Raw genomic sequence first — 18,721 nt, 5'->3', positions numbered from 1 at the left:
ATTCATTTGAACAATTAACATTTTCTGCCATATTCAACATGTGGATGACTTCCACTGACATTAAACAAAAATATCCTTGACCTACCAGCGTAAAATTAATGTTATTAATAAATTCTATCGACTGAAACTAAAAATCAACAAAGAATATTTTTATATATTCGTTGGAATTTAAAGTATCATAAACCCCATCCACCCATGTGTAGGTATCATTAGGAGATAGCGTATATTCTTTGTGAAAAACCAAATTAATGTCCGTCCCATACTAAATAAAGCCTAGCTAATTTCATTGATTTCACACTGTGGAAATTTCCAGTGTCTTGAAGGAATGTCCTAAAAACCCAGAAACTGAGGAATGTCCTAGTTGCTAAAAGACGACGTAAATGTCGAGCTACAGGGCAGGAAAGCAATGAGGCTGACTGAGATCTAAATAAAATTCCAAATATATATTGCTATGTCTAATTTCAGAAGTACTGACTTCACTGCTCCCAAAATGACTTTTGCATAAGTATGTCATTCTATTACTCGTTGAGACATACAGGAATATTTCAATTTAACTTAGCTGTAGGCCCATAGAAAGGGCCGATGTATCGTGAAATCAAGAGAGGAGACGAAGGTCAGGAGAGAACTGGAGAACGATTGGAGGGAAAGACCTCTAGAGAGACAGGAAGATATATATATATATATATATATATATATATATATATATATATATATATATATATATATGTAGAGAGAGAGAGAGAGAGAGAGAGAGAGAGAGAGAGAGAGAGAGAGAGAGAGAAAGAGAGAGAGAGAGAGAGAGAGAGAGAGAAATGTAACCGTGTATAAAGTTCCACAGAAAACTTAGTGCCTATTTCTGGCTATACACAGAAGGCCTGATAATTAAAACGGAAAAAAAAATACAGCAAAAGATCCTTTATTTATACACCATCATTCCACAGCTTAGTATGATATACTTGATATTAAATCTAGTGTATTAGGAAATAAAAGTACGTGACTAGTAATTTAAAATAGACCCATTCCACTCAGAACAGCAATCTAGAATCTATGTATAAATTATGGTTGCAAAATTGGTACTAAATGGACAAGTGATCTTATTTCCTAAAGAGATGATATTCATCGCCTTACTGAAGTATTTGTTCTTAAAATCCAAAGTTTTTACGAAGACATTTTCTAGGCTTAGATGACACAGTCAACGAAACATCGGACGTATTCTTTGACCGAAAAGCCTTCTTCAACAAAAACTTTTTAGGAACTTAATCATTTTCGTCAAAAGATCAACAAAAATGAGACATTCTAGCTATGTACAGTATAGTCCCTCATTATAACGTCCATTACCCAAAGACCATTTTTTCTTTACAGAAGCCTTTTACTCTTTAAACGGTGGAACAAGCATGAACTATGTAGAAAACTGTTAATAAGTAATAATTAAGTCGATTATAAGCTAAGGTCTCTCCCTGCTGGGCCCGTCCAGTCTTCCTCCCTTTCCCCCTTCTAAGTCCATTACGGTCACCGTATTGCTAATTTTGTCCAATGAATTGTAACAAATTACAAATGAGAAAACTAACCACGTGAATATTTCCACAGCATTTATGAAATTTTGCATTTTATGGAAATATGAAAAGACATTACAGCTCTATAAAGTTAATAGAAAATTTTTTTTTTTTTTTCCCGACAAAAGACTACATCTTCAAGTAAAATTACATATACAAGGCTGCGATTATTCTGAGTGAAATAGGCCTCATAACTGTACAAAACAGGAATGCAGAATATCCCCCAGCATACTATTTTTCTGACTGTACCAGAAAAAAGGATTATGCCCTACACAGAAAAAACTCACTAAAAACATGACAAATACTATCAATCATTTCCTGATACTACTTTTGAAAGCAGGATTTCTCACACCGTTATTATAGCTGCTTAATTAGCACAAAATAAATGTATATTCTTACACAACAAGAACTGTGGAAATCAACCACCAGGATGTGATATTTTTGCTGACCAAATGACATTTGTAGTTCACCCTCATAAACTCAACTCACTTGATCAATAGTCTAATTCATTTCCCCGATTCTTATTTGCTTCTCAAGGTACTTCGACATTTCTATTTTTTCCCATAGTTCCTGTCTCACTTACAAAATTAGTTGAAAAAGGAAATCTTGAGATAAATATCTGTTTTGTCACATCTTGGCAGAATGGAAAACCTGCCTCGTACTAACGACTACACGTTAACAATACTCGAGAAAATCCAACATATGTTTCATCTATTTTCAGCTCTTTGTAAAATTTACGTCACTTAAAATGACGCCTTTTTGAAATAGAGTTACCGATAGATGTGCACAGCAATAACTTTAAAGGAAGGACCAGAGATATTTTTAAAAAAGGAACAGATCTCATACTTAGAAATCAATCATTTTTGGCGCAAATACTTAAATTTAGAAAAATGGAACAGTATTTTCATAAATGTTTTTGAGACGAGGGAAGTGGGAAGCAAGACCAATCCTCACATGAGAGTTTGTCACCCTATTACATCCCGCCGTATAGAGGTATACATGCTCGAGCTTCCACACTACTAAAAAAAAAATCTTGTACTACAGATAGAATTGGAAAAGATCCGAAAAAATAATCCAAATACTAGCGAAACACTGTCTAAAACAAACAAACTATTTGGCTGGGGAGGGTAGAGAGGGTGAAGCATATGTCCTGGCCTCAGACAATTCCATTTATGAAAGATTATTCCTTTTCTAAAACATTTCCAACGTTTTCTCAGAGCCTTGGAGATTTTTTCCTCCATTGATGTTTCCCCCATTAAACGGTACCCTACACTAAAACAAAACGAACAGATTAGGATTTAATTTGTCCCCCAATCATCCACATTAGAGCTATATGTTACTAATAATCATAATAAAGTTATACTTAGTAGATCAGTCTGAAGCCACCACACTTTAAAGCACTACAGAGATCATAAAAAACAAGAAACAAAGAAAGTAAATTCAGTTGCACTCACAGAGAAGGCAGTAATATGTGCACTATGTACAAAAAGGCTTGGGGTATATTCTGGCCGACCAAAATCAAAACACATTCCCCTCCGCATGTTTTATACGCATTCAATGTCTTTGATTTTAGAAGAAAGATTGTTTCCGAGTCATCGAAACTATATATAGCAATTTTAAGAAGCAGCAGACAACATGGAGAATAAAACACCAAATTTGTACAATTTTCTACTTTTATTGAATATTTGAACAAGGCTTGACTGCCCAAAAAGAAAGGAAAATAATAAATCATATAATCAATTGAACCAATCAACATGAAAAAAAAAAGTTAAAAAAACACTAAATTATTCCATAGGCATAACCAGGAGAGACGATTGGGGATAGGGGGTCATAAATGCTGGGAGCACTGAGTAAGGGGAGAGGAGTTAGGAATTTTAAAAGCAGAGATCTGAGGGAAAAACTGACATTGTGACAAATTTCTCGTTCTCACTCGATCTACAAATATTCTTCACTCGTCCTAACAGATCTCTTTTTCCGTTTTAAGGTCACGGGCTCATGTATTTAATACATTCTAGGCCAAATTATGCTTTCCGAACGTACAGCGTCGTGTTCTAGGATAAATTTCAATTGTCACAAAAAATTCCAATTAATTTCTTTTTGGGATATTTATTTTTATAAATGATCAATACATATAAAACAATTATAAAATTATAAAAAAAGTAACAACAGATTTTTAGATAATTCCAATCCTTTTTTAGTCCTGTTGGGATTACAAATCACATTCCTAGCTATGTCTATGGTCAATGAAAGAAACAACTACAATCAAACATACACAATGATGATTGGACACATTGATTGACAGATGACTCGAAAACAGTTAGTGTATGATTTGGCTGGAAAGATCACTTATGGTAATTTCAGAAAGACTGGTAAAACGTTTTCAAACTTGTAAAAACAGTTAAGATAAACGGTGCAGTGTTTACACTCCAATGACGGGATATTAAAGTTTAAATGCGATGTGTAATAGAGACAGATGGATTTTGCACTAAAGGCATAATTTGTACCCTGCTCGCATAATTGCATACAGAAGGCTAGTGGGTGTAACAAAAGTTTCGCTTAAGAATGAGCGGATTTGAATAGCGTTTATAGTTTTAAAAATTCTTTTCACATTTATTTTGAAAAAAATGTGTCCACTGTAACACAAACTTTACAAATACCTGGGTTCCAGACGGGGAGGGGGAGGGTTGAATTGCCTAATTAAACACGTTATTGTTGCCACACAGAAAGAGAAAATAAGTTGAGCACTAAACTCAGCATAAACTTGTTGAGATTAGCTACTTCCATCACAATATACAATTATACTAAGGTTGCTGTATAATGATGGTAGATTTGTGATCTGTGATACAATATACACAACAATATACACAGATTCAAAATAGCTTGCTTCACTTTATCAATCTTTCACTCGTTTTCCCGATAAACTCAAAATGGGGACGCTTTCTGTTTGTGGTCTTGACGAGTTTAATAAATCGTTTTACAAATACTGCGATTACAGCGATAATGATAGAAATTATCCAAAGTTCCCTCCCACCCCCTGCTTATGGAGGTATTGCTAAGCAAAATATAGAGCGTTTTTCCTCCTCGCAATCAAGGAATTGTAGAACTAAAAATTTATTGAGGCAACAATTACTCGATCCAACATGATTCGAGTAATATCTGACCAGCTCTAGAGAAAACTCTTTATCTGAGAAACATCAGATGATATTAGCATAATAAGCATAAATATCGTTTACACGAATACAAAGTAAGAAAGGTAATTTATACTTTTAACTTCAGAAAAAAAGTCCATATTAACATTTTCCAGGTAAAGAAACCGTTTTTAACAGGTTGAAAGACCGCTTTCCTGATCCGTCTGACTTACCTATACATTAAACTTATGAGAACAGCAGATTATAAGAACACCAATTATAATACACTACGAAGATTAATTTGTACACAATGTAACAGGTAATTACAGAAATATGGATTTTCACACACCCGTTTCCCAGATTTCCTCCAATACTTCAACTAGAAAAAGAAACTGAGTATGCAGTGCAAATAATTTATTACCAGGGACAAGATTGCAATCATTTCAGAAGAACTGGCCAACTCAGTTTGAGAAAGCTAAAGTTTTGATGAGGGCTACTGTCAGAACTTTCAAATCTTTCAGGGCATACTCAATTGGCAACATCGTGACATCAAAACTTGGAATTGCATTCTACTATTTTTTTTTTCTCCATCCTTGTGGATGGAGAAAATTTAAAAAAAGTTTAAAAAAAAAAAAAACTTTTTAGGTTGATTGAATTTACACAAGCTTAAGATTGAGCAGGAGTTCAGCAGGGAGTTTTTTTTATGTTCTTTTTATGGCAAAACCTAGTAAAGGTATACTAGAACGAGAGAACCCAGTATCCAAGTTCAGCAGTAAATGGTTGAAAAAAAAAGAAAGAAAATTGACTGGAAAACCTATTCATGAAATTCTGTAGCTTTTTTTTTCCATTCCAAAATTTGAAAAATCACATTTCTACAACTTTCACGAAAATTTGAAAAATACAGACACCAAACTTTGGCATAAGAAAGATCTTGACTTTTTGGACTTCTGAAATGCTGCCATCAAAAAAAGAAGATATCAGAAAAACAATATATAAACAGCCCTTATTATCATAAAGAAATTATTGGTAGAGATATTTCATGGTTAAAAATTGTTTTAGACAAGGAAGATTAAATACGGCATTCTAATCTCATTCTACTAAGAAGCCTAGAAGAACAAGACAGAAAAAGCTATTTACACCATATCATTAATTTTATCGAATTATAAAAAATAATAAATATATATGAAAACAAAAGAAAAAACGAAAAGAAGGATATATTGATGCACATTAAGCTTTATATGATAGTCGTTATTGAAATGCTTCCAATTAAGTTACATCACTCGTAGCAATAAAAATAAAATTCCTTTAAGAAGAAAATAAAGGACCTTGACTGGCGTAATTCAATAGGTGGTACTGTATGTGAGATGTTTTTGATACAGATTCATAACCAAGCCGCTTAAACTCAACACATTCAATCGATTGTTCTAAAGACTTTTCCCCATCTATTATTCGATTTTCAAAATACCTGAATTACCAGGCCTTCGAAAATGTATTAAATCTCGTTTTCTCGCTTGAAGAGTAATGAGAGATCAGAGTTTTGGCATCGAAGCTGTTTACACTGTACCCTGAAAGCCTAAAACAACGAACTCGATTATTGGTGCTGTCAACTTTCTTGAAGTTTAAAAAAATGTCATGGACTAGTTCCATAGTCTAGTTCTTCAAGCTAGTGTCTGCTTGGTAATCCATTGCTTTCAATTTGTCCTGCTTTTTGTTTTTATATTTCCACACCAAATTATATCCGGTTACATCTCCCAACTAAATCTGCATCATAGCGCATTCTTTACTATCTGTTTTCGGATTTTTCTTTGATTTTTTTAATCCTAATTTGTAATCCCTTGTCCAACTAAATCTTGTTACATCTCCAAATTTTATGTCCTTTTATCTGCATGGCAGGACATTGCTTACAACTTTTTTTTAAAATTATCTCCCTATTCAATTATATCTCCATTTCTCTCTTGAAAAATAATTGGAGATTGGAGCTTTTGGGATTAAAACCGTATTAATTGTACCATAATTTCATTGGTACCCTGATTGCTTTCAATTTTAAACCATCAAAAAAATGTGTTTCACTGCAGCCTAAAAACCTAAGAAAACATAGATATAAAAGAATTGACGTTAATAGGGTGTCAAAAAGACCGATGCATATTTTACAATTTTTCAGCTTTGCTGCGTTGCGCAACGCCTGTTGAATTGCTATACTTCTAGCATGAAACCAAACACGACTTAGGAAAGCAAAACACGCCAGAAATGTAATTCGACCTTGTATGATAGGCAATTAGGGAATTATAAACCTGCTCTAAAAGAAAATTTACTTTCAGAGCATTACAGTAATTGCAGCAATAGCTTGTATAGAACATGAACCAGTATTGATCTTAGAAATTTGTCAAAAAATGAGGGGTTAAGTTTTTTCCAAGAGCTTCATGAAGAGGAGAAATCTTCCTCCCACATTGAGTTCTAATAAATAAATAAGCTATTGCTTTTAGTATCATAGGATGTTGCAAAGAGAGCCATCACCCAAGTGAAGCAAGAACCGTCAGCTCCTCAAATATTGTTTTTACTATTAAAAGGTAGACAATTTCAATATGCTCTGTTAGAGTATCTATATTTTAAGAATTGGCTTGGTTAACTACATTACTGAGCCACTACAATAATGCGAAACTATCCAAATTCCAAAATCATTTTTTTTTCCTGGTGATTCGAAGTTTCAAAATAGCCGTTTTGATTCAGTCAATTTCAACTAATGATTTCTCGTTAGCCAGTTTATTTTTCCTTTTGAAAAATCATGGAATAGTTTCAATCCGAGCCCATCTGGAGGCAGGGTAGTTTCATTCATACTGAATCAAGGCTTTATATTAAGATAGCAAATTTCATCTCATCTTTTTTTTCCATGTAGGAGTTATACAGTAAGTATTTTACTAGTAAGAAGGGCTATAGCCCTTCGATAAAACGTACCAAGTTTTCTCATATATTTGTGCATCTTACTTTGTACACATATCGTTAAAATATGACAGGCTTTTGACAGGATATATCTACACTCAGATATACACACCGATGTCTAGATACCGAGTCGCGCACTCATTGAATCCAAAGGTGATGCACTCATTTGGTTATTCTCTATACTTGTATAGAGTAAAAATGACGTTACAACATTACTTAGAAAAAAAAAACAAAAAACAAACAAACAGAAAATAGCACTTGACCTCAATTAGCCATCCCTAATAAATGGTTTGGGGGAGGTAGTCTCACTTTCGAAATCATGAATTAATATTTATGACGTACAAAGCTAATGAGATATGAGTAAATCTATAGTTTAAGCAACTTGTTCAATTTAAATTTCAAAAGGTATTTTTTCTAAAATTAGCAGAGTTGGACAAGGCAATTTTACAGCCGGTCAGTATTTCTTTCTCATTAATAATCAATATTAGTATCTAGGACTGTTTAGGATCCATCTTCAACTCTTTTTCAGAAAAATCAGGCCAAGTAACATCAAAACCAATGACTAAGGATTGTGTGGGTTGGTGGCACCTTGCTTAGGACCTAAAGAAGGCAAACAAAGAGATGGTTTTCTTGAAAAATCAAGTGATCAAAAAAAAATAAAGATTGCTATTTATTTTAAAACTTAATAATCTTGTTAAATGAAGTCTCATAAATATTGAAACTTTGTTATAATCAAATTCTAGATTTTGTAGTTCAAGCCTTTATGTCCAAGAATCATATATGGCAATATTTATTTCGGATATGAAAATTTTCCAAAAACAGCAAAAAACAGGTGATAAATATGGAAAAAATAGTGATTTATTGGGGAAATCATAAAATTCGAGGGTGTATGCCAACGACTAAAAACAGACGAGTTTTATTTTCGAAAAAACGTTAAAGGAGGATTTTCCTGCAGTCAAACCTCAGCCCATATACTCCCAATTTCAAACTGATCTGGACATGATCACGGGTTAAGAAATGAGTAAACTTCCTGCTGAACAGGTATCGGTATATTTAAAAACTATCGTAGCATAGCTAAATTCAGTTTTTTTTTTTACAAAATCTTACATTTAACGAATGATTCGACATAGTATGGTTACTTAAAAAAAAATATATACTACAATATGTGAAAAAACTTCCTTGCTTCGAAGTGTGATAATTAGTATTAGTAGACGCAAATTCATACATAACCATCAAATTACACTGCCAATTAAGCGTATTAAGATTACACAACTCACAAAGTCTCCATAGTCCCATCCCACCAAACCATACACACCCACGCCAGCTTCAATATCTTTAGCATCAAAAATATTACTTTTCTTGCAGCTTAGACATCTTATTAATTCACCAGAATGTATATCATGTTCCAATTAATACTGATTTTCAATCCTCGTGTAAAATAAAATAAAAAATGGAACAGTAGCAAACACTTTCAACACAAGATGAGTCTCAATAAGCACGTTTTTGTTTCTACCACTTGAGAGACAAACGAATTTTTCCAATATCCCAGAAAACACTTTTCTGAAAACACTTAAATGACACTTAGTTGCTACAAAAGGTTCTATTGGCTATTCATTCACGTTTTCGATAAGATAAAGAAAAGACAAAGCGATTCTGCGCAATAACTTAAACAAAAATGTACAAAAACTTTGCACCTCCTATTTTTTGCCCTTTTTCAAAGAAGTGCCTCTTCGAATTTGATCCAATAGCGTTTGGCGGCACAAGGACGGATCTGGCACCACTCTAGAATTTATATAATTACGAACACGTGACGCGAGATCATGGCTTCTTTGAGCATATTCATTGTCACACAGGGGGATTTCATTAACCGGATTAAAGTCAATTGGCACCGGTTTGGACAAAACCTCCATTTGATTCGGCTTAGGTTTAGGGAAGCCATCTGTTTGGCTCAACTGTTGCTGAAGCTTAGAATTGAGGGACTCAAGGAAACTAGTTTTAGCTAATAAACTGCTTGACTTATTCACAACTAAAGAATCTGGATCACTCGGATCTGGCCTGTTCATGAGCCAATTCCCATCTTTGACTCGGGGTGGCTCAACCAAAGTGCTTTTTCGTTGTACTTTTGGACTCCCTTCATTTCTTCCATGACTTTGACTACGTGCATGATTTAATTGAACACTGTTCCGAGCACGGCATACGACGCTAGATGTCTCAGAATTCTTCAGTCTAACAGACTGAGATCGACGCATCATATTTGGACTTACTGGTTGGTGATTAACTACAGTGAGAGATTTGATACACTCAGCCACAGACAGGGTGCGCTGTATCTCACCATCCATTAGAAACTCAGGGGGCGGTGGCGGTAATGTTGAACAGTCCACCTTTAAAAGCAGAAAAATTTTAGCAGTGAAAGATTAGATAATAAAAATAAGAGAAAAACAATAATTCTATGACTGGCATACTCAAAATCAATGGAAAGAGTACGGGAAACTAACCAGATACGAATGTTTGGGACTTTGACAAAGGTGTGGTAGGAATTAAAATTATTAGCACGACTGGCAGTACAATGTTACCTAACCCAACTAGAAAAGTTAAAAACAGACTTATATTAACTTATAAAATCCGGATTTCAACTCAAGACATGTATTTGTTAGGATCCAACTTAAAAATTTATCAAAGTAGACGGATTCTTTATCTTTTTTAGCTATTTCACATTGATGGTAAAATAGTTATGGCTTGTTTAATATGCAGAACAAAAATTTAGGGAAAAAAGGCACTCCTCATTGTTCCCTTACGACAAAAGCGAGTCTCTTATCTTCCGTCTTACATAACGTCTACCAGAGCTTGAGTTTTCTCTTTTGTCAGTTTTCTTCCTGTACTCTTTGAACGAAGATTCATCAGAGAAAAATAATCTAGCTGTTACCCTTATAAATCCTATCATATAGATCCATGGGCATAGTCCCAGAACTACTTTTACAGTGAACAAGCAGATAATCGACGTTGCATAACTAAAGCTTTCTTTCCTCAGCAGGGAGCCGTATCTAATTTTTTTTTAGAGGTTTATAAACTTCTTAATTTATTATTTTCATTAGCATGATTATTGATACTAAATGCTTTTTATGGCACTTGGTATTAACCAAGTGACTCAAAGCGATCGCAAATTCTGTCTGTCCCGGTTTTGCTAGTTTAGGCACTACTAGATAAGCTAGGACGATGAAATTTGGCAGACGTATCAGGGACCAGATTAAATTAGAAATAATCTCTTCCTATTCATTTCCCCTATTCGACCATCTGTGGGGGAGTGGGGGGGGGGCCTTTTAATTTGAAAAATTTTTAAAAATGAGGTGTTTTTAACTTAGGAACGGGTGATCAGATCTTAATGAAATTTGATATTTAGAAGAATATCGTGTCTTAGAGCTCTTATTTTAAATCCCGACCGGATCTGATGACACTGGGGGGAGTTGGAGGGGGAAACCAAAAATCTTGGAAAACGCTTAGAGTGGAGGGATTGGGATGAAACTTGGTGGAAAAACTAAGCAAAAGTCCTAGATACGTGACTGACATAACTGGAACGGATCCGCTCTCTTTGGGGGAGTTGGGGGGAGGTTTAATTTTAAACAAATAGAAAAAATGAGGTATTTTTAACTTACGAAGGAGTGATCGGATCTTAATGAAATTTCATATTTAGAAGGATCTTGTGGCTCATAGCTCTCATTTTAAATCCCGACCAGATCGGGTGACATTGGGGGGAGTTTGAGGGGTAAACCGGAAATCTTGGAAAACGTGAAAATTAAGGTATCTTTATCTCACAGAATGGGTGACCGGATCTTAATGAAACTTGATATATAGAAAGATTTTATGTCTCAGATGTTTCACGTTCAATTCGAATCGGATCCGGAGAAATAGGGGTTTAGGGGTGGGTGGGTAAACAGAAATCTTGGAAACCGGAAATCTTGGAAAACGCTTAGAGTGGAGAGATCGGGATGAAACTTGATGGGAAGACTAAGTAAAGTTCTAGATACGTGATTGACATAATTGGAACGGATCCGCTCTCTTTGGGGGAGTTGGGGGGGGGGGTTGTTAATTAAAAAAAAGGTATTTTTAACTTAAAGGGTGACCAGAACTTAATGAAATTTGATATTTAGAAGGAACTCATGTCTCAGAGCTCTTATTTTAAATCCCGACCAGATCTGGTGACATTGGGGGGAGTTAGAGGGGGAAACCAGAAATCTTGGAAAACGCTTAGAGTGGAGAGATCGGGATGAAACTTGGTGGGAAGAATAAGCAAATGTCGTAGATACGTGACTGACGTAACCGGACTGGACCCGTCTCTTTGAGGGAGTTAGGGGGGTCCAGTACTTTGGCGAATTTGGTGCTTCTGGATGTGCTAGGACGATGAAAATCGGTAGGCGCGTCAGGGACCTGCACAAATTGACTTAATAAAGTTTTTTTCGCCGATTCGACCATCTGGGGGGCTGAAAGGAGAAGAAAAATTTGAACAAATGAGGTATTTTTAACTTACGAGTGGGTCATCGGATCTTAATGAATTTTGATATTTAGAAGGATCTTGTGTCTCAGAGCTCTTACATTAAATGCTGACCGGCATTAAGCCTCTGATTTTTCTTTTAAATGAATCTATTGATTCTAAGAATTTTGCTAGAGCTCATGCCATATGAGCTCTTGGCTCTTCCGACCTCGTCACAAGTGCCATATGAGCTCTTAGCCCTTTTTTTTATAATTCTTAGCCCTTTTATACTTTTCTAGTAATTACCGATTACTGACCTCAGAGACAAAGTCACCAGGGGGCGGAGGGAGAGGCAAATCTTCAATATGAGCACTAGCTGTTGGACTTCCTTCAATACTGTCTAATAAGGACGAAGAAATTGAGGTGGAACGAGCCGGTGGTGGAGGCTTCACGCTGTTTGACCGTCTAACAACGCTTCGATAGATATCATTACCTGAAAATGATAAAATAAAAAACTACTATAATTAGAACTTTTGAATTTAAACAAAAAGGGAATAGTTGTGGTAAAAGTCGAAGTCATGGCCAATTGTAGAAAAAAGCCAAGACAGATTGTCCAATTAAGTGGGCAGCCCAGTCAAGGTTAATTTTACCCCTTTGATTGCCGTTGTTACTGTCTCCCATTTATGCTACACCTCTCCGTGCCTGCATGTCCCTCCACAATGCCGAACTAGAGTCAACCTGTTGAGGTTCTATCAGGCTAATTCACGGTGGGGGAAGCAATATATTGACAAACTTATATATATATATATATATATATATATATATATATATATATATATATATATATATATATATATATATATATATAGCATAATACATACAATATAAATATATGCGTAAATATGTATAATAAAACTAGTATCACTAATAAAATTAATACAAACTATAGAAATTAACTAGCAGGGTACTTCAATTCTATTGCTGTCGTACTTATTTTTGGCGCTGTTTCTTACTTTAGCCTAGTTATACTAATAATGAAGTAGATGTTTAAAGACTGACTCTTCCTCCCATAATCAAGGTTGTCATTTTAGTTTACTATTCTTGCAGTGTTTTAAGAATTTTGAATGTTTTATAAAGTATTAGACTTCGAGGAACCCAGTTTCAGGGCAGGTGATGGCACTTAGTTCTACCCTACGCGTTAATCAACTTATACTGCTCTTGCACGGGAGATTCGTCGCAGAATTTTCCTTTTTGTTTATAGGCACAAGTTTAAATAATGCTCTGTCTTTCGACACCCCCCCTAGCCCCCCAAGGTATTTCAGTGTTTTTTTTTGTTTTGTTTTTTTTTAGATTTACTTTCATAAGTTGTTGTTAAAAAAGGAAATCTTGACTCTGAAGCATATATTTCATCGAAAAAGCAGTTTTACCCACAAACGATGTGTATTAAACGGACCACATTAAATTTTAATAAGATGTGCATTTAAATTTAATTTAATATTAAATGGGTATCCAATGAGCCATAAACTCTGAATATATTCTTACGAAAAAATGGAAGGAAAGTAATTCGGCTATATTTCTAGGTCAATTATTGAAAACAAAAGGTGAAATTAACACCAGAGTTGATTAGCAACAATTATTTACGAAACGAAATGTAATCATGGCACTGATTTAAACGTGAATTTTTTTTTTTTTTTTTTTTTTTTTTAATTACTATCGATTATCACCACCTACAGGAAAAAAAAAGACGAAATTAGTTTTACGCACAAGAAGTACTTAAGACGATCGAAACATCATAATCAGTTAATTTTATTATTTTTAGCGCGGGGGGGGGGGGTACATAAAATGGGCAAGAAGAAGTGGAAAGAAAGTGTGCATATAATTGCAGAAATATCAGTCGTATGTTCGTAATGTTCGCTGCCAAATGTTTTTCAAGCTTCTCAGTTACAATTGTGAAAGAAAATAAAACTACAATAGTTCAGTAACGGAAGAACGTCTGAACGTATGTTTCAATTTTAGCTCGATTCACATGTCATCGGCCTGTTTCCGAGCGAAGAATGGGCTATAGCTTTTTAACTCAATATTTAAAAAGAAAATAAAAATTTCTGAAGCAATTTGAAACAAAATCAGACAGATATAAAGCGTAAACTATGATTATAAGAATGATATTGACAAAAATAATAATAAGAAGACAGCAGCAAAACGTTTGTCAAGTTGAGAAGACATACACAAAACCACAATGCTCACTTTGATTCTCTCCAGGGGGAAACGACTAGGGTTGTTATGAATTAAACGGCTTTATTTGGCTATATTAACCAATATAATCCATTATTGCTAAGTAAAACCGTAAAAGTTTAATAAACAAATCTACTCAGTTAAATCTGACAAGGCTTTTCACTTGTAAAAATCCAAACATTCAAGTATGTTGATTCCCAAAGACAACTGCACCTTCTTAATATGTTTGGTACCATATGCTTTTAGCTTATTTGCAGCTGATTTTTTACCTAGATTTTTTTTATTCAATTTGGCACCCACTACTACCAAAACTGCACACCTACATAAGAATGTCATTACCATCTATTCACAAAACCCAGATGGGGGGGATTTGTCAATTTTGTAGTTTTTTCAACTATTCAAAGAAAATACAAAGAAGCATTTTTCAATGAAAATGCCCCAAAAAGGTATTTTCCAAAATCTAGGGGGAAGGTTCTCAATTGATGTCACTGATGACAAGTTATTTCATTAACAATTCAATTCCATTTTTTTCCAAATCTATACGCTTGTATGAGCTTCCGCGAGACCAACTCAAAGAATCATATTTTATTTTCACTGTCCTCGGTACTTCAAACGACCAATGCCCATTGAATTATCAACATTATTGAACAATGTTCCTGTTTTAACGAAATTTCTCAGCAGCACCGAAGAAATAAATCAAGTATCTTTGTTGAATGCATACCAGGAACATTGTCAAGTTGTTGGACATCCTATTGGTATAAAACTTCGATTTACACACCATTGCGGTAGAAAACTTCAATGTGGTCTCAGCGCCGAAAACTTCCCTAACACTATTATAACGTCCCTCACTAATGTTAAGAGTTAAATTCAATGAAGTAATTGATAAATTAAATAAAATAAAATATAGTAATTTATTCGATCTTAATTATTTGGATTTCCTTTTATCTGAAGTCTCCAAGTTAAAACTATGCACATAATATTTGTTCTGTTAATACCCAAAAGTTGCGGCTCATCTGAGACACTAAACACATAAAGTCAAAGGTACTACTACAAAAAAAAAACTACTTATGCAAAAATCCTTTTGTTTTGGTTCGAACGTGGTTTTCTGATACTAGCTTTGAATAATGTTTTAACTTACATTTTTTTTAAAAATAGATGATTTTATTGCAAATTCATAATTACAGACATTTTGGCTCTTTGGGTAGGGTCGACGTGAATATTAAAGGCGGATAAAATAGACGCAGACTTAATAGATGTGAAATTTAAAATCCTGTAAGGAAATTGCAATATTGATACAAGCATAAGTTTTATGAACATAAAATTAGGTTGCAAATGTGCGAGCTTGAACGTACATAGGACTTACAGACTCGGGCACGTATGGTACATGGAAAAAGGGAGGATGGGTCTTGGGGCCAATCCCTTGCTATAAATTTCCAGGTCTTAAGAAAAGGAAGCTCAAGGCTCTAACGAACTAGGCAGTTTGAGAATCTTGGGAGATACTTTTAAAAATAAAGGGAAGCCAAGTCAAAGCATTCCAGGTGATATGGACACACTCACTACGATATTGATTTAAAAAATAAGATTACGACTGTAAGCAAAGAAGTAACAATAGGACTAAATTAAATTTTAAAGTTTCTATGAATGTTTTAATCCCTTAGTAGCCCAATTACGACTTTAGTTGGTTTGCTTGTTAAAAAATGTTTCAGTCCATCGTAAAAATTCTAATTCTATATATCCAAAAATTGATACTTTAAATTCAAATGTCGTCAGTCGATTTCAAAAATAAGAGTGACTAGTTTTGTTTATAGCTACTAATTTAATTAGCAGTTTGGTATTAAATAATCCTAGTTCAAAATAGTTGCTGAACTAACAACTGCAAAAAAAACCTTCTTGGACTTGAACTCGGTTCACTTTAATAGTCCATGTGCTGCTCCCCCTTGGTATACGTAGCGCGAGGATTTACAATTATAACTAATTTAGTATAGGCTAAAATTCCACTAAATTATCAAAATTTATCCAACAAAGCAGGCATCAAAGCAACTGGCAACAATGTACAATACTAAGCAGCAGTGCATGTTAGGCAGAACGTCAAACCTACCGGGTCTGGGCAGAAGTGCAGGTTTCATGACAGGTTCATTACTGCGTGCTCTCATTGCATATTTCTTTCTACGTATGGAAGCGGTTGACACATAACAAGGCTCACTAATTTCTGATGGGGGTGGTGATGCTAACATGCAAAGGCAGACATTTCAAAATCTAACACAGGATTACGCTCAAATGCAAATGCAAAAAAAAAAAAAACAAAAACAAAAACAACGAACAAAGAAACAAGCTGTAGTTAATAAGAAAATAAAGATGAAAGAAACGAAAGAATGTGCCAAAAGAAACATAATATAGTTTACAGAAGTAACCTAACAAGAAAGCTTTTAAAAAAGAAAAGAAAATTGAATAGGTGCTATTCGTTACACGTATACTTTTTACATATCTACCTTTTAGTATCAAATTAGTTTTAAATGTCATATTAACAACACTAAAGACAACGCGCAATATATATATATATATATATATATATATACACTGAGAGAGAGGGATAGAGAGGAAGAGGAAAAGAGAGAGAGAGAGAGAGAGAGAGAGAGAGAGAGAGAGAGAGAGAGAGGAGAGAGAGAGAGAGAGAGAGAGAGAGAGAGAGAGAGAGAGAGAGAGAGAGAGAGAGAGAGAGAGAGAGAGAGAGAGAGAGAGAGAGATGCTGTGAGAGGCACGAGTTAGCGAGAAATTCTATACTCCCTAAATCTCACTATATAAAGATACAATGCCTTTTGTATGTGTTTCCAGTCCTTGCAACTGGATGGATGATAGTAAAAACCGGGTTTAAGAGGACGCAATACCTTAAAATCGATTTGCGAGCCTCAGCACCGGCTGATCGTCTCAAAGATGAATGGCCCATTAGCAAAGTCTCTCAGGGGACTAGAAACCATCGAGAGCTACTGAGCACTTTAGTTTAACTATGAAATTTTACATCCCCTTGTGTCTGTGTCGGCAAGGTCTTCAATCAAAGAGGGTAACATTAAAGAGAACTCCCAAAGCTGCCAAATTGCTCGAATGATATTTCATTTGAGCTGATTTTTAGCGTTTTCCTAGCAGGCATGCTAGAATATTTTTAGGGACTGCCCTTTCCTGAAATATAAAAAGAAAATATTTGCTCCAATTAATCAAAAACAAAATTTTGATGACGCGATTTTCATTAAAACTGAATATTTCTATCTCCAGCACAAAGAGGAAGACGTCGAATGGTTCTCTAAGATTTCTAGGAAAGTATTTATCGGCTTTTAGTTTTTTTTTGTTATTTATTCGGATCTCATATCCAAGTTCTACAATATACAGCAAGGCTCCTCAATCAATTCTAAATAGTTTGAGCCACACAAATTAAAAAAGTTTATAATGGACGAGATAGGGTGATCTTTTATGGTATCATATGGTCTTCCAACAATTTTCTTCTTTTTTCTACCTCGGATACTCACTTTCAACACTAGTGAGAAAAGTAAAATCAGCGCTTAGAGTTTTTCCATCTCCTATTAAAATCTTTTGAAAATATTGAACAGTATAAACGACGGAAACAGAAAGTAATGTAAGCTATTATTTATTGCTAAAAATAAAACAAAAAACTACGACTTACCATCCCCTAGGCCCGAGTCGGACTGAGAATTGCAATGTAAATTACTGTAATCTGTGTTTCCACAAATGCCGTACTCCGACTGTGGTTTTAAGCCCATCAGTTCTGCTGCGTTCATATAGACGGGATGAGGAACAACTAAAAAAGGAAATATTAATTAATCAATTACCAGTCTGGCATACACCAAGTGAGGCATTATCATAAACTCTGATAAAGTTTATCTTTCCAAACTTTATGCACCATATAAAGGAAAAGAGGCACTGAGTATATGAAAGCAGACACGACAATTATTTTTACACAGCTGCCACAATTCTCTGAACACTCTGAGCCTTGTTTCTAGTGTAAAAAGTGCATCCGTTCTACAAACAGAACAGATACTGTTCTAGATGAGTCGTTGGCATGCTAGGCTAGTAATCCTATGTCCTTCAGAGTATGTGCCCGGTGTTGCCAATCACTCGTTTAGGAACGAGTTTCAGTTATGTAAGCTTCGCCAGAGGCGTTCTAGCTCCAAATGCATACGTGGTGAAATCTGAGGAAGGTAAACAGAAAGGGTGTACGAAAGCACAGGATGACTAGCCACAATCCTCCACTGTACTACCGGGCTGAAAGGGCACTACCTGGTAGAGAGGTCAAGAAACATATATCAGCACCGTCGGTAGGACTGTGAAGTCCAGTGCCGTATCTTTCTTTTTGCATTGTTTAAGTTTTCTTTGACAAATTATTAAGTTTTTTTTTT

General features: G+C 34.8%; 2 protein-coding genes and 1 long non-coding RNA gene across 3 annotated transcripts in view; 1 reads left to right on the top strand and 2 right to left on the bottom strand.

Annotated features, from left to right (window-relative positions):
* The window catches only part of LOC136033871 (spermine oxidase-like), a 445,682-nt gene that overhangs the window by 194,864 nt on the left and 232,097 nt on the right, over positions 1-18,721 (top strand). The gene's annotated exons all lie outside the window — the stretch shown is intronic.
* LOC136033867 (uncharacterized) lies at positions 901-5,549 on the bottom strand. The gene is made up of 2 exons (XR_010619041.1): positions 2,351-5,549; positions 901-2,295 (listed from the first exon to the last, which is right to left on the bottom strand). It is a non-coding gene; the product is annotated as an uncharacterized LOC136033867 (long non-coding RNA).
* Positions 9,180-18,721, bottom strand: part of LOC136033866 (protein MTSS 2-like) — a gene marked incomplete in the record, with an annotated part of 126,827 nt that continues 117,285 nt past the window's right edge. The window contains 4 exon segments of the mRNA XM_065714836.1: positions 9,180-9,999; positions 12,401-12,576; positions 16,414-16,542; positions 17,989-18,123. Coding sequence (XP_065570908.1) covers positions 9,316-9,999; positions 12,401-12,576; positions 16,414-16,542; positions 17,989-18,123 — 1,124 coding nt within the window.

This window comes from Artemia franciscana, chromosome 12, assembly GCF_032884065.1.
Source record: "Artemia franciscana chromosome 12, ASM3288406v1, whole genome shotgun sequence".
In the NCBI taxonomy this organism is placed as follows: domain Eukaryota; kingdom Metazoa; phylum Arthropoda; class Branchiopoda; order Anostraca; family Artemiidae; genus Artemia; species Artemia franciscana.
This window is presented reverse-complemented; position numbering and strand designations above follow the sequence as displayed.